The 26,617-nt window shown below is 33.3% G+C and overlaps 1 protein-coding gene across 1 annotated transcript in view; it reads left to right on the forward strand.

The window, feature by feature from the left end:
* ncana (neurocan a) overlaps positions 1-26,617 on the forward strand; it is a 51,387-nt gene that overhangs the window by 17,296 nt on the left and 7,474 nt on the right. Inside the window, exons 3-11 of the mRNA XM_026205461.1 lie at positions 3,550-3,924; positions 8,564-8,738; positions 9,145-9,272; positions 10,271-10,552; positions 11,376-11,492; positions 13,287-13,748; positions 16,035-16,688; positions 23,487-23,591; positions 26,477-26,590. Coding sequence (XP_026061246.1) covers positions 3,550-3,924; positions 8,564-8,738; positions 9,145-9,272; positions 10,271-10,552; positions 11,376-11,492; positions 13,287-13,748; positions 16,035-16,688; positions 23,487-23,591; positions 26,477-26,590 — 2,412 coding nt within the window. The remainder of the gene's footprint in view (positions 1-3,549; positions 3,925-8,563; positions 8,739-9,144; positions 9,273-10,270; positions 10,553-11,375; positions 11,493-13,286; positions 13,749-16,034; positions 16,689-23,486; positions 23,592-26,476; positions 26,591-26,617) is intronic.

The raw sequence follows: 26,617 nt of genomic DNA on the forward strand, positions 1-26,617 counted from the left end.
CTTTCATTTTAGTAAGCTTGATGCTTAAACGTAACATTTTATTTCAGTTAATTGCCATTTAGTCATTTTTTTAATGTTAATTTGTCCTTTTTATTAGTTTTTAATCAAATATATTTTCATTTATCTTTAAATTATATTTATTTCAGTTTTAAATTGAGTACTTCAACTTATTTTTATTTTAAGTTAGTTGCCAAATAAACATTTCTAAGTTTTTGTTGTTTTGTCATGCGCTTTTGTTCTTTTAGCAGCTTTTATGAATGTATTTTTATTTATTTATTAATTAAATTTTTCCATTTTAGTTTCGTTTGTTTTAGCACTTAAAACTTTTTTTCAGTTTCAGCTATTTCTGATTTGTAATTTTGTTATTTTATCCATTTAGTCTTTTTTTTTTTTTTTTAACTTTAATTTATTTTGTATTTTATTTAAATTTTAGTACTTCAGCTTGAATTAATTGTATTTTCAGTTATTTGCCATGGCTAAGTTTTACATTTTAGTCAGTTTATTATGCTCTTTTGTCCTTTTTTATTAATTATTTTCATTAAAAAAAAAAAATGTAGCTTTAATTATGTTTAGTTCAATTTTTGGGATTTGTGGACATTGCATGCATTTTGTCTGAAAGCAATGTAAAATGCATGCACAGTTCCACATAGACTTCAGTACACGCTGAATGTGTGAACAGTTTTGAAATTTAGCCTTCAAGTATTGAACAATGCTCAAAATAAATATATTTTAGCATGATTGCTATTAATTACATTTTTTAGCATCTTTAATTTTAGTTTAAGTTAATAATAACCACACTGATTCTGGCATTGCCTTTCTCACAATACACATGCATTTCTGGAGTAATGTGATTTTAGCCCTAACAAGGCGTCTTAGTAGGCGGCTTGCTTCTGCTGCCTGTGTTTTGGATCAGTGTTGGTCCTGTGAGGCGGATCAGCAGGGCTTTGTGTTGTTTGGACGCTTGTGACTGGAATCAGATTTAGCGCATCGAGCCGAGCATCAAACCCCCGTCCTCCCGTCGCTCCTGGTTACTGCTGCTGGAAGCGGTTGCCATGGTTATGATGGTGAGGCTGAGAGGTGTAAACTACTGCAGGTGCTGTGTGTGTGTGTGTGTGTGTGTGTTTGGAGCTGGAAAGGTTATTCACTTAATACATTCATCTGTAACCCCCCTCTGTGAGTTGGATGGGAGTGTGTGTGAGTGTGTGTTTGTGTGTGTGTGTGTGTGAGAGAGAGAGAGAGAGTGTGTGTGTATTACCCACTGTGTCCAATGGCATCTTATTTATGAAAGCCACTGGTGGGATTGATTGTGTGACGTGTGTAAATGTGATTGTGCTGTATTCTCATGTTTGCTATATTGTAACAACATATTTTTACCCTGAAATTAAGATTAAAATCCAAATTTAAAAAAATTATAAAAATTAAAATAAATGCATAGATAAATGCATAAAATATATGCAGTATATGCTTATATGCATGTACTGTAAATGCATGTAATTTCATGATTTTTTTAATCTTAGATATAAAAACTACATAATATAATAATGTATATTGTTTATAGAAAATATTAAAAATGTAACCTCTCAGTTAATTTGAGAAAAATTCTGATATTATCATTATTCTTTAAAATACTCATATATAATTTTGTATAAATAGTAAAAAAGTAAAAATATGAATGCCATTATATAGATAAAAACATGATGATATATCATGACTAATATACAATATATAAAAGTATAAAAAATGACAAGGATAATATAAAATGTAAATGGTATTTTCATATTTTAAGCATTTGTTTAACTGCTTTTTATTTTATACTATTTTATATTTTTATGAAAACACAGAAAAACAGTAATTATAATCAACATTAATAATTTAAGGACAAAATGGACTTTGTTTTCTTTATGATTTCTTTGGGTTTCTTCTGTGTTTTGGTGTAATTCAGCCGTGTGTGTTTGAGTTACGTCTCATTACGAAGGAAAATGACTTGGTTTTTACGCAAAGACAAAGCCGTGGGGGGTGAATGGAGACCATCTAAATGCAGATTTGAGCTTTTATCACTTGTATCTTTATTCAAATGCTGGGATATACACTCATCCCTAAATCCATGTGGAACGGAGAATTGCAATTGATTTTATCTGCGTTTCTCGTTATGCATAGTTGAGCGAAGAGCATGGATTTGGGAGATTAGATCGTCCGTTCATCGTCCCTTCTCACTTATAAAGCAATATTCCTGCATTTGCATATCTGTGGACGGCATCTGTGTGTAAGAACCAGTGGGAAATGATTTTACAGTAATGCACTTACAACGCAAGCCTAGCAGGAAGTTCATCACAGTTAAGTTCAGTAAATTGTGAAATATTATTGTTATTTTAATTAGCTGTTTTTTATGTGGATATCTGTTAAGCTGTAATTTATTTTTGTGATGCTCCGCTGTATTTTCAGCATCATTCCTCCAGTCTTCAGTGTCACATGATCTTCAGAAATCATGAAAATATGATGATTTACTGCTCAAGAAACATTATTATCAATGTTGAAAACACTTTAGCTGACAAATAATTTTGTGGAAACTGATGCATTTTATTTTTTCAGGATTCACAGATGAATATAAAGAACCACATTTATTTGAAAGATAAATAATTTCTAAAATTATAAATGTCTTTAGAGTCACTTTTAATCAATTTAATGCGCCGAACTTTTAAAAAATATGATACATTTTAACTTGTTCCGAGACTATCAGGTTTCACTTTAACAAAAATACAAGCTTCACATTTGAAATCCTGTTTAAAATCAATTGACTGTTTTACTGTAAACACAGTTTTAAAGGCTGAGGAATGAAAGAGGTTGAAACAAATAACCTGGAGTATAAAATAAAATGGGTTGTTTTCTAGCATTGACTTAATAATGGTGTTGCATGTACAGATTTACAGTGGCTCGCTCTCTTTTCTTGGATTTATAAAAAAGGGTTGCGTTCGCTTTCTTAATTCACACTCGTGTTCTATGGAACGAAACATTTGCCTTCATAAACTTTCATCAGAATATAATATCTCAAACACCTACTTTTCTCATCAGTTGACATCATCTAAACCAAACGGGGACTAAAACCAAAAAAATGCACCATGCACCACTTTTATTATGCAATAAGAAGTTACTGTTTTATGTTTTTATCTTAATACATGGTTTTATTTTAAAAGGAGCTTTACACACAACCTTATCAGAGCTAACAGTGGTTTTACATTTAAAAGGGTTGTAAATCTAGTTGAAGTAAATATTAGCAGGTAATTTCACAACAACAAAAATTCGGCTAGTTAAAATGCTGCGTGGCTAGTAACTTTGGAAAACCACTAGCTAGTGAACAAAACAGTTAATGTCAAGCCCTGGTTGTAGGTAATTATTGACTCTTTAACATTAAAGGGTAGAAGACTAATGGAGCTTTTACTTTTATTTCATAAGTGATTGATGACAAAATTTTGGGGTGGAGTATCGCTTTACCCAGAGTCACCAGAGCACTGCACACGTCACCTTTAAACCTGACTCAGTTTGTTCTCTCAGGACTTACTCGAGCCGAGACTCCGGCGACGGTCAGAAGAGTGACCCATCTTCCCCTGCGACGCCCGTTATCCGGCTCCGCTCTTCTCCCGTGTGTGTTCACCCTGCCATCCGTCCTGATCCCGGGACACGGGCCCTTCATCCGCTGGAGCCGCGGCGCAGGAGCGCTGGAGCACACGGTGCTGTCGGCTCGGGACGGGGTGGTCAGGGTGCACCGGGCATACGTGGGTCGGGTCAGTCTGCCCGGATACTCGGCCGATCCGCTCAATGCCTCGCTGGTGCTTTCCCAGCTCCGCTCCAACGACTCCGGGAGCTTCCGGTGCCACGTCGCTCTGGGAGAAAATTATGAGCAGGATACGGTCAACCTGGAGGTCACGGGTGAGGATTATTTACTGTTTTTTCAGCTGCTTAAGTATAACATGTATATTGGTAGCAATAGCCAAAAAAAAAACATTGAAATTACACATATTTCTTTTATGCCAAAAATCATTAGGATATTAAATAAAGATCATGTTCCATGAAGATATTTTGTAAATTTCCTATCATAAATATATCAACCTTAATTTTTGATTAGTAATATGCATTGCTAAGAACTTCATTTTGAAAACTTTAAGGGCATTTTTGGCTTTTTTTTTAGCTGATTTTCAAATAGTGTTATCTCTCTAAAATTGTAAGAAAAAGTAACTAGAAATTAAGAGATTATGAACAGGAGCTGATTTAATAATAAATCTGATTTAAAGACTTAAAGATGTGGTTACTGTATTCTTCCTAGATTTATTAAATATTTTATAACATTACACAGATTTTTGTTGACTGAAATAAACTAAAATATAAATATTAGATGAAAATTTTTGGAAGAAAGTTATGAATTAACTAAAATAAGTTTAAACTGCAGTACTAAAATTAATAGCACTGAGTTTAAAATATGTAGGAAAATTTCTAAATTAGTACTAAAAATTTCAAAAGGGCATTGGAATTATTAAAGCATTAACTTTAAAGTGAAAAGGAAAACTGAACATTTAAAAATAAAAGCTAATTTGAAAATATTAATTAATACTGTAATCGTATATAATTAATACTGAATTGTAAATAATAGCTTGAAATTAAGAATTTTAATTTATAATGTTTTTTAGGAATGGGTGCTGATTTAATATTCAAAATCCCATGTTAATATACTTTTCCTAATAGAAAATACTAGATATTGTTAATTGAAATAAATTTGAAATTAGTTAAAATATAAATATCAGATTAAAAATGTAATTGGAAACTAAAAAATAAAAAACAAATGTAAATTAAATCTAAAAATAAAATAACTAAAAATGACAACAGAACATATAAATTTTTTTAAAACCTAAACTAAAATTTAAATGAAAAGTGTAAAAAAAATTGTAAAATATTTATAAATAATATAATGGTTTATAAATAATATTTAAGTAACACTGCCCTGACATTGTGAACAAATCTAGATCTGAAATTAACAGTTTGAATTTTTCTTCAATTAAAATTACAATTATATTTTAATAAATTATGAAATTATATTTTGTATACTAATGTATAATATGTTGGTGTTTTTAAAATAATTGTATAATATTTATAAAACAATAGTGTGATGTTTTATTAATACAGCACTTTTGACCGTGGACATTGTTTTAATCTTCAGCTTCATGGAGAATGACTGCAGTTATAATGTTGTACGTTCTCTCAGTTCAATTAAGAGAAAATTACAGCTCAATGTATTAGTCTGTAAACCCCCCAGTGAGCAAGTTAATATTATCGTGAGCATATCTGATCCCAGAACAGCAGTTTTCAGATAAACACTGAGTCCAGGAGTCTGCTGTGAATTAATTACTCTCTCAGACTGTCAATATCAGATCCATTTCAGCTCTTTCCTTCATTTCCCGTCTAACTTAAGCTCAGCTTTATTTGCATTTTCATCTCAGGCTCTCATTAACTACTTAATTGGCCGTAACTCTTTAATTAGAGCAGTGAGATTGATTACCAGCGAACGAGGGCTGTGTGAATTGTGAGGAAAACAGGTGACACCTTAAGAGGGAAATTACAGTAAACCGAAGATAAATCATCTCAAATGTTCTACATACTTAGGGATGTAACGATATCAAAATCTCACGGTACGATACAATTTGGAAAAGCTCACGGTATTGTTAAATAGCTCACGATAGTGTTTGTGATGATAATAGCGAAAGAATACTGACATTTATTCTGCTTTTGCCAGTCAACAGGCAATTTATTGTTGTATTTATGGATCCATGACAACATAAAACGCTGATCACATAGTGCTTTTAAAGTGCAAGTTGTAGTCAGGAACATCAATATTCTGTATCGTAATATTTGGTTGCATAACTGATTCTTCTGTGCAATGTTTAAGTTAAGAAGCAACTAGAACAATCGTAAACAATAGGGAATTCCCTTTAAGTTCAAACAAAGATCAAGTTAAGTCAGGTTTAAATGTGCAAGGCAAATAAAAGCAGCCATTTAAAACTGGTATTTAGGAACATAACTTAAACTTCAGTCTAAAAAAAACAGTCTTAAATAGTCTGGCAAAAAGCCTTCTGAAAAACACTGAACTATCCTTTAGCTAGTGTTCAAGTTTTTCTTTAGAAACTTTCTTTTCCTCTCCGAATTCCCAAACTGACTCAAATGATTCGCGATCCCGCTCCGATCTCCCGAACTGATTCAAATGATTCGCGATCCCCAAACTGACTCAAATGATTCGCGAACCCGCTTTGAACTCCCAAACTGACTCAAATGATTCACGAACTTGCTACGAACTCCCGAACTGACTCAAATGATTCGCGAACCCGCTACGAACTCCCGAACTGATTCAAATGATTTGCGATCCCCAAACTGACTCTAATGATTCGCGGTCCCGCTCCGATCTCCTGAACTGATTCAAATGATTCGCGGTCCCGCTCCGATCTCCCGAACTGATTCAAATGATTCGCGATCCCCAAACTGACTCAAATGATTCGCGAACCCGCTTTGAACTCCCAAACTGACTCAAATGATTCACGAACTTGCTACGAACTCCCGAACTGACTCAAATGATTCGCGAACCCGCTACGAACTCCCGAACTGATTCAAATGATTTGCGATCCCCAAACTGACTCTAATGATTCGCGGTCCCGCTCCGATCTCCTGAACTGATTCAAATGATTCGCGGTCCCGCTCCGATCTCCCGAACTGATTCAAATGATTCGCGATCCCCAAACTGACTCAAATGATTCGCGAACCCGCTTTGAACTCCCAAACTGACTCAAATGATTCACGAACCTGCTACGAACTCCCGAACTGACTCAAATGATTCGCGAACCCGCTACGAACTCCCGAACTGATTCAAATGATTTGCGATCCCCAAACTGACTCTAATGATTCGCGGTCCCGCTCCGATCTCCTGAACTGATTCAAATGATTCGCGGTCCCGCTCCGATCTCCCGAACTGATTCAAATGATTCGCGATCCCCAAACTGACTCAAATGATTCGCGAACCCGCTTTGAACTCCCAAACTGACTCAAATGATTCACGAACCTGCTACGAACTCCCGAACTGACTCAAATGATTCGCGAACCCGCTACGAACTCCCGAACTGATTCAAATGATTCGCGATCCCCAAACTGACTCAAATGATTCACGAACCTGCTACGAACTCCCAAACTGATTCAAATGATGCGCGAACCCGCTACGAACTCCCGAACTGATTCAAATGATTTGCGATCCCCAAACTGACTCAAATGATTCGCGAACCCGCTTTGAACTCCCGAACTGACTCAAATGATTCGCGAACCCGCTACGAACTCCCGAACTGATTCAAATGATTCGTGATCCCCAAACTGACTCATGTTGCTTGTGTTTCCTGTGTTGTATCGCAGTTTACTGTGGCAGTGTTTGCACATAGTCCATTGTCTGTCCACCTTCTCTCCTTTTGCGTTTTTTTGACACGGCGAAACCAAAATGTTTCCAGACATCTGATTTAAGAGCTGCCGGGGCTGGTACCATCTCAACTTCAGTTTTGTTGTTTTCATTCTTACAAGTATCGCTGTCGGCCATGCTGGCTTGCTGTGAGCTTGTGTGGACATTGGACAGCGTGCAATCCTATTGGCTTAACAACGGTTGTTGTGACGACACAGCGCAAAGGATCATGGTCTATGTAGTTAACAATGATTTGTTCCGCGGGACTGTGTTTATTCCTCTTGCTCTATGACAGACTGTCACAGACACCTGTCCTTTTAATATTGTGAACCAAGACTAAATTTAATTTAACTGAATAATGACACTTGATGATTTAATATTTGATTATTGCACTTTTCCTGGACTTTTTTGTACTTATTTTGTAGTGTCACACATTTCAAGATAAATCGTGGTCTTTCAAACAGTGTTGTTTTTATTAACCAAAACTATCAGCTATATGTTTGGTAACTGAACAAAGTTGAAATAAAATTAAATAGAAATGTTAGATAAAAAAACATACATTTGAATTTGTAAAATTCTAAGAAAATTAGAGATGAAATTAATTTTAAGCTGAAGTAAATTAATAAAACTGAAATTAAAATTATTCTGTGTAGAAATATATTTTTTTTAATCTTTAAAAAATAACAAAAAATTACAGAAGCGCATACATTAGTTTTTCTGAAATTAATAAAATATAGTATATATTAACAATATACATTTTAATAATAATTTTTGTAATCTACACAAATGAAACTAAGAGACGATGTTGAGCTTTATCATAATTTATTGTAATTTGAAAAAAATGTAATAAGTGAAAATTAAAGAAATAAAAAAATATATAAAAAAATATATATCTTATATCTGACATCTTTGTCAAAATTGAGTTATTCACATATTCTTCTTCTGGGAAAAATTTATTTACATTATGTGATGCTTCTTTTGTGAGCTGTGTACAAACAAAAAAGGGTTCTATATACAGAAGTCATTAAAATATAATAAACAGTTCTGACCTCTAGTTTTTCTGATGTTCATGTTTCCGTGTGTTTTCAGGTGTGGTGTTTCACTACCGTTCTCCCACGGAGCATTATTCGCTGTCGTTCCCCGAGGCTGTTCGTGCGTGTGAGGAGAACTCGGCTGAGGTCGCGACCCCTGAGCAGCTGTGGGCGGCGTTTCACTCTGGCATGAACAACTGTGCAGCCGGATGGCTCAGAGACCAGAGCGTCAGGTTTGACTCAAGAGCATCAATCAGGGAATATATAAAATTAGAACATACTGACATAGGTGCCTTGGGCCAGTGCCCACGAAGAGGCACCACTCCTTGTTGGGTGTGCCCTCAGGGGGCAAGGCATGCCTTGGGTTTGATACATGAAACATGCAAGCCTGGCGAAAGTTTGTGACCCCATGAGAAGGACCAGCACGTTCAGCCGGATGCAATTATCACATGCACATATCTTTCAGAGTTGATGAAGGACTGTTAAACTCCAGCCAGACAGACACGCTTCACCTTGAGCTATTTTAAGGATCCTGTTAATAATATTGCAATGAATTATTTATTAGCATCTCCATGACAGCACTGCTTTATTTACATATGGACATTCTCACAGTGCAGGTGTTTGGTTTCCTCTCCGCAGGTATCCCATACAGAGACCTGAGCTTGGCTGCCATGGACACGCAGAGTTTTCTTCTGGAGTGAGGAATTATGGGAAACGGGACCCTTCGGAACTGTTTGATGTTTACTGTTTCGCCAATGACATGCAAGGTGAGATTCCGGAAGACACATTTACCAGGGACAAAGTATTAATGGACTAGTATTAATGTAGTTAATATATTAATGTAATTTGATTTAATTTATTATTGCTGTTTTCAGGGTTACAGCAGATTTTTCTCTTAATAAATATTACTATTATGAAAGTGTTGTGCACTGATTCATGTCCAGCTGTTCTGCTCATGTGCTTGATCACAGTGTTGGGGGTAAAGCGAGTCACGTAATCGGATTACTTTTTAAGTAACTAGTAAAGTAATGCATTACTTTTTAATTTGCAAGAAAATGTTGTCATGGTTGAATGAGTTACTTTTTCATATAAGTATTGCCAGTTACTTTGTTTTCACGTTTATTGACTGACAAGTCTCCTGTCGCCATGTTGAGAGAAATCAGAAGTACAGAGGCTTTGTGTGCACTGTGTGTACATGATGTTACTGTAATTCTAACGCAATAAATTGTCTTCCTCGTAAAAAGACAGATTCAGTACTCATCAAAATGAATTAAATCCTGCAATAATTAAACATGTTAAATAACACAAATATCTTTTATATATGTAATACCATTAACCAATGTCTTTGCTGCTGACCTTTGATGATCCATTTCAACCAAACTACGTAATAAGCAAAAATGACTTTAGAAAAAAGAACATTTGTGCTTCATTGTTTTTTGTTTTTGTTTTTTTTTATTGCTGAAGAGTATCGAACATTATTCTCCTGTGTTTCGGACATGAATTTACTTTTCCTTCAGCCTGAGACTTATTCCTTGTCACTTTTTGGTGTGAAAGGGCTTTTACATTTGCTAAAAATATAACTTTTTATATTAAAAACAAACAAGCAAGCCCTTCCCAGATTTAAAAAGTGATGCAAAAGTAACGTAACGCATTCCTTTCCATAAAAAGTAACTAAGTAATGTAATTAGTTACTTTTCTAGAGATGCAATGCAATGTTAACATGCATTACTGTTAAAAGTAACGTTCCCCAACACTGGTTGTGCAGGTGAAGTGTTTCCCGCTGGTGTTCCTGACGGACTGACTCGTCCAGAGGCAGTGGATCACTGTACGGCTCTGGGCGGCCGGCTGGCGACTGTGGGTCATCTCTATCTGGCCTGGAGCTCTGGGCTGGATCACTGCGAGCCGGCCTGGCTGTCTGACGGCAGCGTGAGGTCCTCCATCAGCTCGCTGCGCTCCGACTGTCCCACTGGAGAACCTGGCGTCCAAACCTTTTCACCATCAGAACATAACAATGGGACGGCACGCTTCGATGCTTTCTGCTATAGAGGTATGCATTACAGAAACCATTATTATTGGTTATTGTTTTGTCTAGCCCATGCAATAGGGATTTGATCATGGTTAAGGGATGATACGAAACTTAAGAGTCTATGGGCCTGTTCCATGATGGTGGCTTAACAAACTCAGAGTTGACAAAACCAAACAAATATATATATATTAAAACAGAAATCAATTAGTAAGTCTGATGACTCAAATTTTTCTTAAATTATATTATATATTATATTATAATATATATTATTAGATGTTCAACATACTGCACAATATCTACAGTATACTGCATACTTTTTTAAATGACTTAATTGTTAGCTGTCATGATGGAAGTAATGCATTTCAAGGACATACAACCGCACACTCACTTAGAAATAAGCAACTTTATTTGCATTTTTAAATCAGTCTAATGTGTAAAGGTAAAGATTGTATAAAAAGTTGTTGACATTTTGCATACTAAGTTAAATAAGGCAAATAATGGCAAAGATGATGTAAAAAATGTAAAAAGAAAAGTCGTTCACTGTTTAATTCAATGCTGTTTATGCATACCTCACATTCATAAATGTAGTGAAATATTCCATGCATTAATAACATTTGCATACTTTGCACAGTATAAAATAGGAGCTGGTACATCTGTACATTTTCATCTAGATTTATTCATGTTAATCCAAAGTTGTTTAGAGTGCATTCAAGGTTTACATATCATCAGCACGTGTGTCTCTGCTAATCAAACCCGTGTCCTTGCCGTTTCTTGCACATGCTCTAGCGGTTGAGTTATGTGTTCGGAGAGAGAATCTGAGTGATTGAATTTAATGTCTCAACAGAAGAGAAAGCACAGAAGCCTCTCACAGGCATCGTGAAGTCCTTACTGAGACCATGGAGGTACATGACCGGAGACGACAGTTCGGAGGACGCGTCCCAATCGTTCGCCTCTAGCAAGGGTACCATTCATTTCACTTATACCGAATAGAGTTCACAATTCTTTGCAACAAAATTAAATACTATATCCATCAGAACTTTTTCTTTTTCCCAAAAAAGTCCAAGGTTTTTGCATCAGAGAATAGTTTTTGAGAATAATTTTCATCCTCATTTAGAAATTAAAGGGGACATCTTGAGTAACTATAAAGTAGTACGTTTTGCATCCTTCATATCTCCAGAGAGTCTTTAGTTTTATCATTTGTGACCCTGGACCACAAAACTTTAGTCTTTAGTGTCAATTTTTCAAAACTGAGATTTATACTCCATCTGAAATCTGAATAAATAAGCCTTCCATTGATGTGTGGTTTGTTCGGAGGACAATATTTGTCTGAGATGCAACTAATTGAAAATCTGGAAACTGAGGATGCAAAAAAATCTAAATACTGAGAAAATCGACTTTTAAAGTTGTCCAAATGAAGTTCTAAGCAATGCATATTACTAATCAAAAATAAGGTTTGATATATTTACGGTAGCCTCCTGGAGGCTTAATGAAAACTTAACAAAACTTGTATAAAACAGGATGCAGTGTATTTGGCACAAAAATACCCCGTACTACATCCAAATATCATTTTTTTTGTTAAACTTTGTCAATGTTTAGCATGAGAATCCAACTCTATAACAGTGTAAATAACTCAACATGCATGAAATAGCATTAGACCCCCAATTAAACTCTTAAATAGCTTCTTTAATTCACCAATCTTTCTTTGCAACAAAACACTGACATACTTATCAGTCTGTTTTCTTGCTAAAGGGATCCTATTTCACCCTTATTTATTTTTTTCACAGAAGTGCACTTATAATATTAATCAAGGGTTTTTGCATAAAGAAAGAATAAAAATGTTTATTCAGGGCCATTTTCACCCTCTCAGGCTGTTTTTGCTGCTTTTCAGTTCTGTCTCTATGACTTTGCAAACTTTTTTAGAATGTTTTGATTTAAATTCTACTGATTTGTTAAATTCATGTGAGGTTACAGGTTTTTGTTGAAGTTAGGATGAGTTGAAAATGATTAGTAAATCCGTGATATTCTTATTCAAATGTGTTTTATGTATTAAGTATTTAGTAAGATTTTTACTTAGCACTTTTCTTTAATATTTTTATTCATCAAGGATGCAGTAAATTCATCAAAAGGAAGAGTATAGACATTTAGTTTAATTGTATTCCCCAGAAGTCCTTATTAAGTTAGTCAAGGAAGCGATTGATGCAACTTTTCTTCGTGTGTTCTTTGAAGATATTTTTCCTAATGACATTAAAAAAGAATTTTTTTTATGTTTTGATCTATATTTAAATTCTGAATATTTAAATATTTAATGTTTTGTTAGAAGTTAGTTGTAAACGATTAATACATTTTCCAGCAAGTGTTTTATATAAATAATAGCTGCATCAAAAGTATAAACGAATAGCTTTCTGAGGTGCATGTGAATTTTTTATTAATTAACATTTATAATGTTTCAAAAGACTTTCTATTCATCTGTGAATCCTGAAAAATAAAATGCATCACGGTTTCCACTAAAATATTTTGCAGCACGACTGTTTTCAACACTGATAACAATCAGAAATGTTTCTTGAATCATCAGAATGATTTCACTGAAGACAGAATTAGAGCTTTGATCCGTTACATTGTAACATACATTCAGCTGTTTTAAATGGTAATGAGTAAGTGATTGTTAAATACCCCGTTTTGCATTGAAAAGTGTCATATCTTGAAAGTAAGAAGAGTGGTATTGATGTTAAATTAGCTTGTATCTGACTGTATTCAGACGCACAGACCACCGTCCAGCCGGACCAGCCTGACCTTCGACCCTCGAACTGGACCGGACAGGTGGATCTGGACAAAGAGCCACTGATGACCTCTGAACCCACCGAGCTCTCGGCCGAGTATCTGACGGTTCGTCTGCACGCCGGAGACACGTCTCTGGACTGGAGCGGTCAGCTGGACTCGTTCCCAGACAGCCCACAGGTGCTTCCAGATCTGAGTCCGGGCGGCTCGGCCCGAGAGGAAGAGGACGAGGACGAAGGTCTGTCCGGTCAATCCCTGAGCTCTGTGACTCCTTCAGAGGCTCCTCAAGACAAGACCAAGAGTTCCCTCACCAACATCGTCAGCTCCTTATGGAAACCCTGGAGCTACCTAACAGGAAGTGAATCGGAGGGGACGACCACGAGCACAGCTGCGACGGAGACGCCCTCAACAGACGACAGAACCACTGCGACGCCCAGATCAGGTGAATATTAAAGAAAAGGGATTCTGATCTTCCATTCTGACAGATCGGTGAGAGAAATGAATGCGGCACAACAAAAAAGACTGATTTAGAGAATTGTTTCTGAAAGGAAAGATGCATTTTAAGTAGCGATATATGTGGACATCAATATTTGAAGAGTTCAGATGCAAAGGCCTCTTTTGTGCCGTTTGAAATTTAATTAAAAAATGACAATTTTTATTAGGCTCCGATGTGTAGGTTCAGCAGTTTCACTTTAATAGCAATGAATAGGTTGTTTTCTGAACATCAACAACCATAGGAGCCTAAGAAAATGCTCATTTTTTAAAGAAATTTTAAAACTAATATTTTAAAATGATAACAAAAAAATTAATATTTTTCAGAATATTAACAAAAACTTTCAAAGTATATGATGTTTTTTTTTTTTTTTTTGCTGTTTTTTTTTAGAAATAGAACAATAATAACTTTAAAACACTCTAGAAAATAAGAATGCATCAAATTAAAATTATTTTTATAAAAAAATTAGCAATTTAGAGATACTTTTTTATTATTAAAATATAAAACAATATAAACAAGCAAACAAAAATTTAATTGGGCACTAAAATTTTTATTTTTGTTAAACGTTTAATACATTTTTGTTAACTGGTATGATTCTTGATTTTGATGAGATATGCTTCTGGATTATTAAAATTTAATGTAACCATTAAAACATAATCTAGAGGAAAAAAAACAGAATTTTGGGAATTTTTATAGGGACCTGCAAATGTTAAGATTGTTTTTATTATTATTATTATTAATGTTGTTAGTATTAATAAGACATATTTTTTTTAATTATAGAGAAAAATTTAAACAAGAAAAATGGAATTCAGAAAAAAATTTAAGTGGCAAAACTGAATGTATGTTTAATTTACTGTAATTATATTTAAATGCATTATGTAGAAACAACTTTAATCCGTGTTATTTTAATATTATTTATATACTATTATAGTTTTATTTTAATTATAAATTAGCTTTAAAAAAACTTACATGAAAATTTTAAATGTTGGCAACTAACAAAAATAAAATAAGTTACTTATTTACAGTCTTATTTAACATACTGTACTGATGTTAAATTGTAGAAGTTTCATGATTGCACTTTATATGACATGTTTTTAATTTATTTATAATTTTATATTATAATATTTATAAAGTTAGTCAGATAAATCAGGCTCAGGTCCAGCAGGAGGATCGACCACACGATATGTGAGCACTGTTTTATTATGTGAAGGGTTCGTTTAAATTAGGATGCTGCCTTGAGCCAAAAACAAATGCTTCCGCGAGCGTTTGGCCTGCGGCCGTACTAGAAGTGGGTTATTAGAGTCTAGCAATGCAAGATTGATTTTGTGCATCGTTGCATTGAGAAATGTGTCGGCATGCAATGACATATGCATGTCATAAATGAATGCAAGCACATGCACCAGCCAAGTGTTTTTATAACGTGTATTTATCACAGTTTCTAGTATGTATAGTAACTGCATATATAGACACCTCACTAGGTTTTACAGAGCTACTTTCTTTTGTAAAATCACTTATAGACATTGTAAAATATCCATTAAATTGTCCTAGAGAATTTGGCAGACGGTTCGCCGCTCTCTAGAGACAAAAAACAGATCGGAGGAATGAATCCGAAGACAACATCTTAATGCACAGGAACACAACTGCTGATTGAATAACCCCACACAGACAGATTAATAATCATCAGTCTCATTTGGAAATGAGTCTTAGCTTCGACTAATCAGTGTCATTACTGAAAGCCTGTTTTTAGTCTCTGTCTTGTTAGTGCTGCATATTTGCTTGAAGCAAACAGATGAAAAAAAGGTTGATAATGGAAACGAAAATGACAAAAAATAAAATAAAATAGAGAGTTAAATATAAATGTATAAAAATACTGAAAATGATAAAAGCATGTAAGAAAAGACTAAAGCTTAAAAATAAAATAAACTTTTAAATCAGAATATTAATAACCACTATAATAGTATAGACTGTAATAATACTAATGCATTTAATGCAAAGTTTTATTGTTATTTTAGAATTATTTATAAGCTACTATTATAGTATTTATTAATATTCTGAATTAAAAAAAAATATATATAATTTTTTTTGTCTCTTTGTTAAGTGCTTAAATCATATTTAGTAGTTTGGGATTTTAATTTTAGTTATATTAGTAATTTTAGTTTTAGTTTAGAATTTCTATTGAACTTTAAATATAATTAACACTAATAGCACTGGTTGTGTTTTTGCTTGTCTCTATAGGACAGATGTCATGGAGCCCCTCGTGGCTGCCCAGTCCCTCAACCGTCACTGATAAATTAATCACCTCATTTCCACCCACGAGTTCAGTCATACCAACCACAGTCCCAGCGAACGCCACCAGAGACGGACCGAGCGACAGTGAGACTAGTCGACCCACACAGGACGGTCCGGTGACCGCAGCCGGTTGGGTCGTAGTGACTGAAATACATGAGCAGAAAACCCAAACCCCTGAACCTAAAGTCTCCGTCTCTACCGAGAACTTCTCCGGAGAGAGTCGAATGCTGGAGACGGAGGGCAGCTCGTGGGGAGACACGTACCCATCATCTCAAACGCCGCTGATGGTGGAGACGACGAGAACAAGTTCCTTCTCCACCTCTGCACACGGACTCGAGGCTCGTGGAGAAATCCAGTACAGACGCAGAAACAAACCCAAGAGACTCAACCAGAGCACCACTGAGACGACCACGAGTGCCACCCAGAGCATAACAACTTCCTCCGCTGAGATGTCCAGCACTGGAGACACTGTGACGATCCTCTCGACGTCTGCAGACCAGACTCAGACATCAAGCTTCGTCACGACGGTCCCCAGCGGTGTAGAGCAGGATCTGAGCAGCGCTGAGGCCGTCAGGAAGAACAGCTCCACTGGAGAAGAAGGTAACCAATCTAATTTATCATTTTCACTAGGGTGATAAATGATATCATATCAAGATTCACCACTTCAATTGAGGAAAAACTACCATCAAAAACACACTGAAACGCAAAGAGCAAACTTAAATAAAGGTTTGGTTTAACTTGAAGAAATTATGACAGAAATATATTAATATTGAGAAAAACTTGAGAAAACTACCATCAAAAACACACTGAAACTCAAAGGTCAAACTTAACTAAAAGTTTGGTTTAACTTGAAGAAATTATGACAGAAATATATTAATATTGAGAAAAACTTGAGAAAAATACCATCAAAAACACACTGAAACTCAAAGAGCAAACTTAAATAAAAGTTTGTTTTAACATGAAGAAATTATGACAGAAATATATTAATATTGAGAAAAACATGAGAAAACAACCATCAAATACACACTGAAACTCAAAGAGCAAACTTAAATAAAGGTTTGGTTTAACTTGAAGAAATTATGACAGAAATATATTAATATTGAGAAAAGCTTGAGAAAACAACCATCAAAAACACAACGAAACTCAAAGAGCAAACTTAAATAAAGGTTTGGTTTAACTTGAAGAAATTATGACAGAAATATATTAATATTGAGAAAAACTTGAGAAAACTACCATCAAAAACACAACGAAACTCAAAGAGCAAACTAAAATAAAAGTTTGGTTTAACTTGAAGAAATTATGACAGAAATATATTAATATTGAGAAAAACTTGAGAAAACAACCATCAAAAACACACTGAAACTCAAAGAGCAAACTTAAATAAAAGTTTGTTTTAACATGAAGAAATTATGACAGAAATACATTAATATTGAGAAAAACTTGAGAAAACAACCATCAAAAACATAAAGAAACTCAAAGAGCAAATTAAATAAAAGTTTGGTTTAACTTTAAGAAATTATGACAAACATATATTACTACCAATAAAAACTTATGAAAAATACCATCAAGATACACTGAAACTCAAAGAGGAAACCTAAATAAAAGTTGTGCTTAACTTGAAGAAATTATGACAGAAATATATTACTTTTGATAAAAACTTGAGAAAACTACCATCAAAAACACACTGAAACTCAAAGAGCAAACCAAAATAAACGTTTGGTTTAACTTGAAGAAATTATGATAGTAATGCATAATTATTCCATACTAAAATCTTCTTCTCAAATAAAGTAGTTATAACAGTGATCATACACCAAAAGGAATATCATACCAACTGATATTTCATCCTTGCTTTAATTTAAATAGTTCTTTTGTACAGCATCTTATTTGACAGAAAATACTAATGCAAAGGTTTTTTTTTTTAGTAATGAATTTATTTATTTATTTTAGTTTTATTATTTCATTTCATAGCCGGGACTTAGACTCACCATATGTGTTGTTCCAATTTCCCTCATTCATTGCCATTACTGATGGTTTTATACAGTCTTTTGATCAGAAAGGTATTTTACCAATCTGTGAACGAGATGGTTGGCAGGTGGTTGGATGTCCAGGTGTGGTAAAGAGACTCTTGTTGGCTTTAATTATGTGATGAGTGTGTGCTTGGGTGGAGAGCTCACTCAAATGGATATTCAAATTGTTTTCATGAATATTAATGAGTCATTTCCACATATTTGCTTATAATAGTGAGAGCTGTTATGGTGAAGAGGCTTATGGCCATTTAGAGATATTTGGATGTCAAAATGGACATTGGTGAGACAAACAATAGGTTTCACAGCAGTTCTGCTGATTGTCTGGTGTAGCAACCAAACCTTGATAATTAGTGAGGACATGGGAGATAATTATTACATTTATTAGCTTTGCTCATGAATATTAATAATATTTAGATTGTTGTGGACTGTATGTCAATGATGAAGTTTTTTTCATTGATTTGAAAATAATATATAAATATTGACTAATCTAGAGGATATTCAGTCTATGAGTGTTCAATCACTCGTCTGCCTCAATGATTTACTTTTATGGATTTTAGCAGCAAATACTGACATATGCTTTTATTTGTGATGTAATTTGATCTATTAATGAGCACATATATATATATATATATATATATATATAAACGTAAGTAAATACGATATTAGATATAAGAATATAGTTTAAAAATACAATTAAAAGACAATGATTTCTAATAGAAGATATAATATATTATGTGTATTTACTATAAATAAATAAATATGAAAATGTATATATATACACGCACTATATATATATATATATATATATATATATATATATATATAAAATAAAAAAATATATATATATTACTATGTATTATATTTTGTATATATTTAAACACATACTGTATATAATTAATTAATTATAATTTAGATACAGTACTGTATATAATTCTATATTCTATTTTCTATTTTATGTACATTATATTATATTATATTATATTATATTATATTATATTATATTATATTATATTATATTATATTATATTATATTATATTATATTAGAATTAAATTAAGTATAATATAAATCTCCCAAAAAAAAAAAAAAAATGCTAGAGAGATTTTGGACATCTCTGAACTATTGAAAATAGTTTTAAGTAATGTTTGCTGTGCCTCAGGCTCACAGTGCTGCATTAATTAATTTGGTAGATTCACTTCATCCGGCTCTTGAATACCTTATGTGAGAAGCTATAGAGGGAGACTTGTGTGTGTGTGTGTGTGTGTGTGTGTGCGTGTGTGTGTGTGTGTGTCACTTCAGCATTCAGCATCTGCTGTGATCATCTCAGGTGGTGTTTGAGCTCCAGCTCTTATATGTTGGTCTCCAGTCATTCTCTCTTCTTTCACTCTTGTGCTGAAGGATATCTCTCTTCTAACTGGCTTTTCCACCTCAGACAGACGCGAGACTCGAGACGGCTCAGTAGGGTTCAGACCAGAGCCTTCACGTCCATGAGGATTGATTTAGCTGCTGGTGTTATAAGCAGCAGCACTGACACAAACGGATGTCTCTGGCCAGATTTGACCTTCAGTGTTACAGCAGCTGTCAATCACACGAGGCCTGTGGGCTGAACTTGACACGACTGAAGCACCAGCACTGTGTTTTAATACATGGGTCTGCTCGGAGTGATAGTAAAAGATTAGATTAGATTAGATTCATCTTTATTGTCATTGCACATGTAAGGTACAAGGCAACGAAATGCAGTTAGCATCTAAAAAAGTCATGTGACACATCATATCCAGCGCGTTTTGGTCTGTTTCAGCTTGACTGTAATAATAATAGTAATATATAAAAAACTATTATTATTATTATTATTAAACCCAGCAATAAATATTATTATTATTAATTAAATATTATTAACTAAAGCTATTTTTGTATTAAATATATTATAATATAATGTTAGGAATTATATTTAAAACAACAAAAACAGCAACAATAAAAATAATTTATATATTTGTATGTATTATTATTATTGTTAAATACAAATATTAAACAAAATAAATAATGTTACAAATGTAATATTTAACAAATTGGTATTTAAAAAAATTAATATCATATGAATAATATATAGTTTTATCATAAAATAAAACTAAATCATAAAAATGTAAATGTAAATATTAAAATGTAATATAAATATTTTAAATATTAAAATAAATAAATGTATTTCAGATAGTTGCTTATGCATTTTTTGTTTGTCTTGAAAAACTAAAATAACTGAACTGAAATAAACTGAAATAAAATCTGTGTGTATATGCATGTGTGTGTGTGTGTGTGTGTGTTTGTGTGAATAACAAAAACACCCATATAATTTAATTAGTTAATTTATAAAATAATTATTTAACTAAAATGTTTTAATTTTAATATATATATAAAAAAAATTTTTAAAGCTAATGATAGTGTTCTAAAATAAAGAAATACAAATGAACATAATATATACAGATCAAGACAATTCCCTCCAGAGTATAAACATCGTATTGTTGAAGTGTGATATTTGAATCTTAATAACAGGGTTTTTGTAGTAATTATGAGTGACGTGTTAGTAATATCTTTGAAGTGTTTTGAGGAAGAGTCCTCTGCTGCTGTTGTGATAATTTGCAGCTGTATAAACACAGAATTAAATCAGTCTGCCTGATGGGTAATTGTTTATCGTAATTATCGAACTCACACGGAGAGAGTTTTCTCTCTCTTTGTGCAATATTTGCATGTCGCTCTTTTATAAAATCACCTCGAATATTTGCAGTTGCCCTCTTAACCTCACAAAGCAATTTTATAGTGGCACATATTGTTCTCTGTGTATCCCATCATGCACTGCTGGTGTGACCTCAAGGATGTGGCTCATTTGCATGTGTGGTAAAAACAACACAAGGAACCAATTAGGGCCGAAGGGACAGTGTGCTGCTGTAATGAAGGAACACAGGCCTAACAGAGGAGGGGGCGTGGCCTGCCGAGCGAGAGGATGATTGGCATCTGCTTGCAGCACAGTTGCCATGACAACAGATCCTGATTGCATCCAAGAGAATAGCATTCATGATGCCCATCAATATAAGACACAGGGTGGAAAAGACAGACTAACAAAGATTTAGAAAATAAATATTTAAAGCTGTTTATGTTCAGTATTCATGCAGAAAGATTCCCAGCAATATGCATACATATATATATTAAATACATACACTACATTTAGTAAAGACACATTTGTAAAGTACACTTCAAAATTTGAAATCAATACGATTTCTTTTTTTTTTTTTTTTTTTTTTTTAAGAAGTTTCGTTTGCTTATTTGCTTAAGACTTTCCATTTCTGGGCTCTTAAAGATTTATGTTTTGACCAAAGAGTGAAAAATGTATCACCAGGGATTTAAATTGTAATATTTCACAATATTACTGTTTTTTTCTATATTTTTGATCAAATAAATGCAGCATATAGAGCATGAGAGGCTTCTTTAAAAAGTGTTCAAAATTTTTAACAGCAGTGTAAATATAAATATAAAGTACATAAATAAAATACATCTATTATGCATTTTTTTTTCAATTCACATTATTCACAAAAATGTCCTTTTCCATCCTCTATTTTCATTGTACTATAAAGAGCAAATTTACAAACGTCTCTCTATGTTTTGCATGGATAAAATAATGTTTGCAGTGACACGAGTGAGAGTAAATGATGACTGAATGTGTGAAAGACTGTGTCTTTAAATGTAAAACACGTATATATGACCTTGATTCTGTGAAGCCACTTTAACACAGGTTTTTTCTGCCCGCTGCGTCTTCGATTCTCTCTCTGTCTGTTTGTATAAGGTGAGGTTAGATTGTCCCAGTGAAACTCATTCAGAGCTGTATTAGAATGAGCCATTGCTGGAAACCCATTACAAGCATCAGTGATCCCCCCCCCCCCCCCCACACACACACACACACGGCTGAGGCTGAGGTATGAGTGTGTGAGGAGGAGTAATGAAGAGAGACTCTAGAGAAAGCAGGACTGAATGATAGTGTTGTGTTTAGACGTCAAACGTCTGCTTCACTTTGCAGTTTATTCTGCTGAAGATCTGCCCACTCAAACTGATTGACATGGAGACTGACCAATCACAGCTCATCTTTCATGTGCTGTTTAGGTGTGAACCCACAATAATAAACCAGCATGCTGCAACATGTCTGAAATCATGGAAAAACATTCCTCAAGTCTTGGAAAAAGCCTACATTTAGACCTACATTTGCTGTTGCTCTAGAAATGATAAATCCTGAAGGTTGAACATGCGTAAGTTTATTGGAATACGTTCTTTAACTTTCTTAACAGTTTTAAAGATTCTGAAGAGTTTTTGCAAAAGTGCTTTTTATCTGGTTTTATGTGAACATACTTAAAATAAGATACAGTTACTTTAGTTTGAGATATTGAAATTAAGATATTTCTATAGTTTATGCTGAAAACAAGAACACATATTTTTCTGACCCCACTGGGAGATGTTAGTTTTTTTATGAGTTAATTAATTTTGCATCTGCAGTAAATTTATTGTGATTTAAAATTGTTTAGATATTTGGCCTGGAAGACAAAAAAAAAAAAAAAACTTTTTGCTTTGTAATTCTTCTTATAAAAAAAGTATATATATATATATATATATATATATATATATATATATATATATATATATATATATATATATATATATATATATATATATATATATATTTTATATAATAATTGAATAATAACAATAATAATAATAATTATTATTAAACATATTAACCAAAATAAAAAATATTGCAATATTTAGAAAAAGTAAGAAAAATAATATACTACTACTTCAAATGTTAATAATAATAATAATTATTATTATATAATTCTAAGTATAATTATTTTACAATTATTAAAATTTAAATGCTAATATTTTTGGCTGTCTTCATTTCTTTATTTTCAAACATTTCAGCATTCAGCTCTTTAACCTTCTCTTGCATATATATATATATATATTTATTTCTTTAAATCACAGCCTTCATGATCTGATAATCACACTGAGCCATATTGCAATTTGATTTTATTTATAACACACCTAAACAGAATTTAATACTGCTGTGTAGCGTGTCTAAACCAATCCTCCCTGTTATTACTGCTAATATTAGTGTTCATGGGATCATGTTGGCAGTGAGTTTTGCATCAGGTAAAGGTACAGATCTCTTTTAGGAGGTTTTGAGCCTCGCTGTCATGTGTCTAAACTCTCTTTAGGGTGTTCAGGACTCGCCGTGGCTGTGTGTGCCAGCTTTATAATCACAGACAGATTGTGATGGATCACCTCCAGAGCGTCACTGACACCAGACGCTGTGTGTGTGTGTGTTTTCTGTTTAACAGCGGATGACAGATGCAGCTGTCTGCACGGAGGGACGTGTCTTCCTCACGGAGAGGGTTTCCGCTGCTTCTGTCCGCAGGGTTACGCAGGAGAGAGCTGTGAAATCGGTGAGCAAATCCAGAGTTAAAGGAACAGTTCACCTAAAAAGAAAAAAAAATTGTAAAAGCTTATTCATCCTCAGGTCACCGGAGATGGAGATGAGTTTGTGTCTTCATCAGGTTTGGAGAAATGTAGCATTGCATCAGTGTCTCATCAGTGGATGCTCTGCAGTGAATGGGTGCCGTCAGAATGAGAGCTGATAAAAACATCACTGACGGCACCCATTCACTGCAGAGCATCCATTGGTGAGATAAATGATTTAAAAGTACTTCAGTAGCCACTAATATCTGGAAACAACATATGAAATAACATAAACCAAAAAGTCTGGGAATCCTTAATCTAGAAAAGAGTTATTAACACCAAAATGTCTAAAATCTGATTTTGTTTTTTCAGTCCTTAACCATTATGAAGAACTGAAAAGGACATTAAAAAATCATTAAACGTAGCTGTTACAAAAGAAAGTGTGTGTGGATAAATGTTGGAGAGTCACATTCTTGTTACTTAAATTTGTATTTATAATTAGAGGAAAAAGTTTAATATTTTTTTTAGCATTTTATTTATATTTTGAGATGTTTAGGAGAAACGGAAATAGACACAAATGATCAATATCAGTGTATTTTTGCTATTTTTTTCAAGCTTTTGTTTTTTGTTTTTATTTATTTATTTATTTTTTGGTTTTCATTTAGATTTTACGTTAAGGTTTAGTCATTTTATGTGTTTTTGTCTTTTTTTGTCTATTTCTATTAAGTTTTCATTTTTCTGTACTTATTTTGATTAGTTTTCTATGTTTTCTAACATTTCTAGGTTTCACTCTACTCAAATAAAGAAAAAAAAAGAGATTCAAACAATTGTTGAGATGTCTTCTGATGAGATTACTTCTCTCCTGAGAAACTGGAAGCTTGATGTAGCTTCTTTCAGACGTATTTCCTCTGAATAAAGCCTCTGTGTTTAACAAATCCAGTTACTGAGAAGGATTGTGGCCCAGCTGTAATGTAGAGAAGTCAATACTGAGGTCAGAGGTCAAGCAGTCCATCATGTGAGACACACGGGTGGACGTTTGTGGGGTCAAAGGTCAGGAGAAGGCTGACAGGGTTATGTTGACCTCTTCACATTTACTGCAGTGTGTTCAGTAACGACTACAGTGAGATGAAGGCCAATGCTAACTCACTTTGTGCCTTTCTTATGATTAAATGACAAACCTAGTTGCTTTAAATTAGCACGCTGGGTTGGTAACAAACATTTCTACTAGATTTTTTAGCATAATAGTTCATCTCTTTCTTCTGTGAAGCACAAAAACAGATGACAGTGTCTGTCTGTGTTCGCTCTCATTGTGTGGAAATGATGTCTCCTTTGTGTTCAACAGAAGAAAGAAACCCTACACTGTAAAAAAAAAAAAAAAAAAAAGATTATGATTTAACAGTAAAAAACTTGTTTTTTTTGATTATATTTATTATTATATTTTTGTACTTTGATTATAAAAAAAAACAAAAAAAATATATATATATATATATATATATATATATATATATATATATATAATTATAATAATATATATCTGATAATATTTGAAATATATAATTTTATATATATATATATATATATATATATATATATATATATACAATATATTAATATATTGTCATTTATATATTATATATATATATTAATATATTGTCTTTTATATATTAAAAATAATATTTTTTATCGGTTCTGTTTTGTGTAAATAAATTTAGAAATTTAGAATTTGTTTTATCCCTTTTTAGTTAGATTTGTACTTATTTTTTAATTGTGTAATTCTTCAATAATTCCTTTTTTTGCCTCAGTGGCTCATTAGATTTACATATGGTAGTAAAATTAGTATTTTTGTAAAAATAAATTGAATATAAAATCAATATATCAGTCAAATATGTAAATTTTTTATTTAATAAAAATCAAAAGCAGTATAACAAATGCTCCCCTAAACATACTTTATAATAAAAAATATTAATAAATAAATATATATACATATAAACATATATATATATATATATATATATATATATATATATATATATATATATATATATATATATATATATATATATAATTATTTTTTACACCTTGCAGGGAGATCTATAATTGTCTTGAAAATAATGTCTATAATTACTGAAAAACTTGATTGGAAAATCCACTTAATATTAAAATGTCTTTGTTTTGCTGTATATCATAACTTACATGAGTATAATAGTTAATAAATTTCAATGTACTTGTGAAATATGATCATGAGAGGCTTTCTGAGACTCATTTTCTTCCAGTCTCATTTAAAGCCCCATGAAATGATGCGATGAACACGACGCGTTAAGTTCCTTAAAACAGCCTGAGCTCAGAATACAGCCTTCCCATGATCCTCTGCTCATCTGATATCCGCTTAAAGCCTAAAAACTTCAAGAAGTTCATGAGCAGCAGTTTGGGACTTTGTGACTGACGCGTTACACAAACTTTTAAGACTTCCCTCTTTATCTTTTCAAGCTCCTCTGATGACAATTTTTTTGCGAGGGAGGCTGACAAACGCCGAGCCTCAGAAGTGTTTGCTATATTGGGAAGCGTCTGCGTTAATGTCTCCAGATCTGCTGCTGAGTAATCCTGTATGGAGCTGTAAAGAGCTTACACAGGCCTGTGACAGACACTAAACTGTGCTAAAGAACTCGACATCACTGCCGACTCGCTTTAACCCAGAGATTACTGCTTTATGATCTACAGTCCAACAGCATTCACACAAAAATGCTTCATTTACTCGCCCTCATGTTGCTTCAGACCTGCTCTTTTCTGTCGAGTGACCCCGATTGGACAGGGATTGATTCTGTTACAGTTAACCATTTAGTTATTTTGTGTTTTGGGCTGTTTCATATTTCAGATGTGGATGAGTGTCAGTCGAACCCCTGTGAGAACGGCGGCACCTGTATCGATAAAGAGGACTCGTTTGTGTGCCTCTGTTTGCCGAGTTACAGCGGAGACCGATGTGAGAGAGGTGAGACGCTCAGAAAACATGCTTTCC

The sequence above is a fragment of the Carassius auratus genome, chromosome 27 (genome assembly GCF_003368295.1).
Source record: "Carassius auratus strain Wakin chromosome 27, ASM336829v1, whole genome shotgun sequence".
NCBI classification, from domain to species: domain Eukaryota; kingdom Metazoa; phylum Chordata; class Actinopteri; order Cypriniformes; family Cyprinidae; genus Carassius; species Carassius auratus.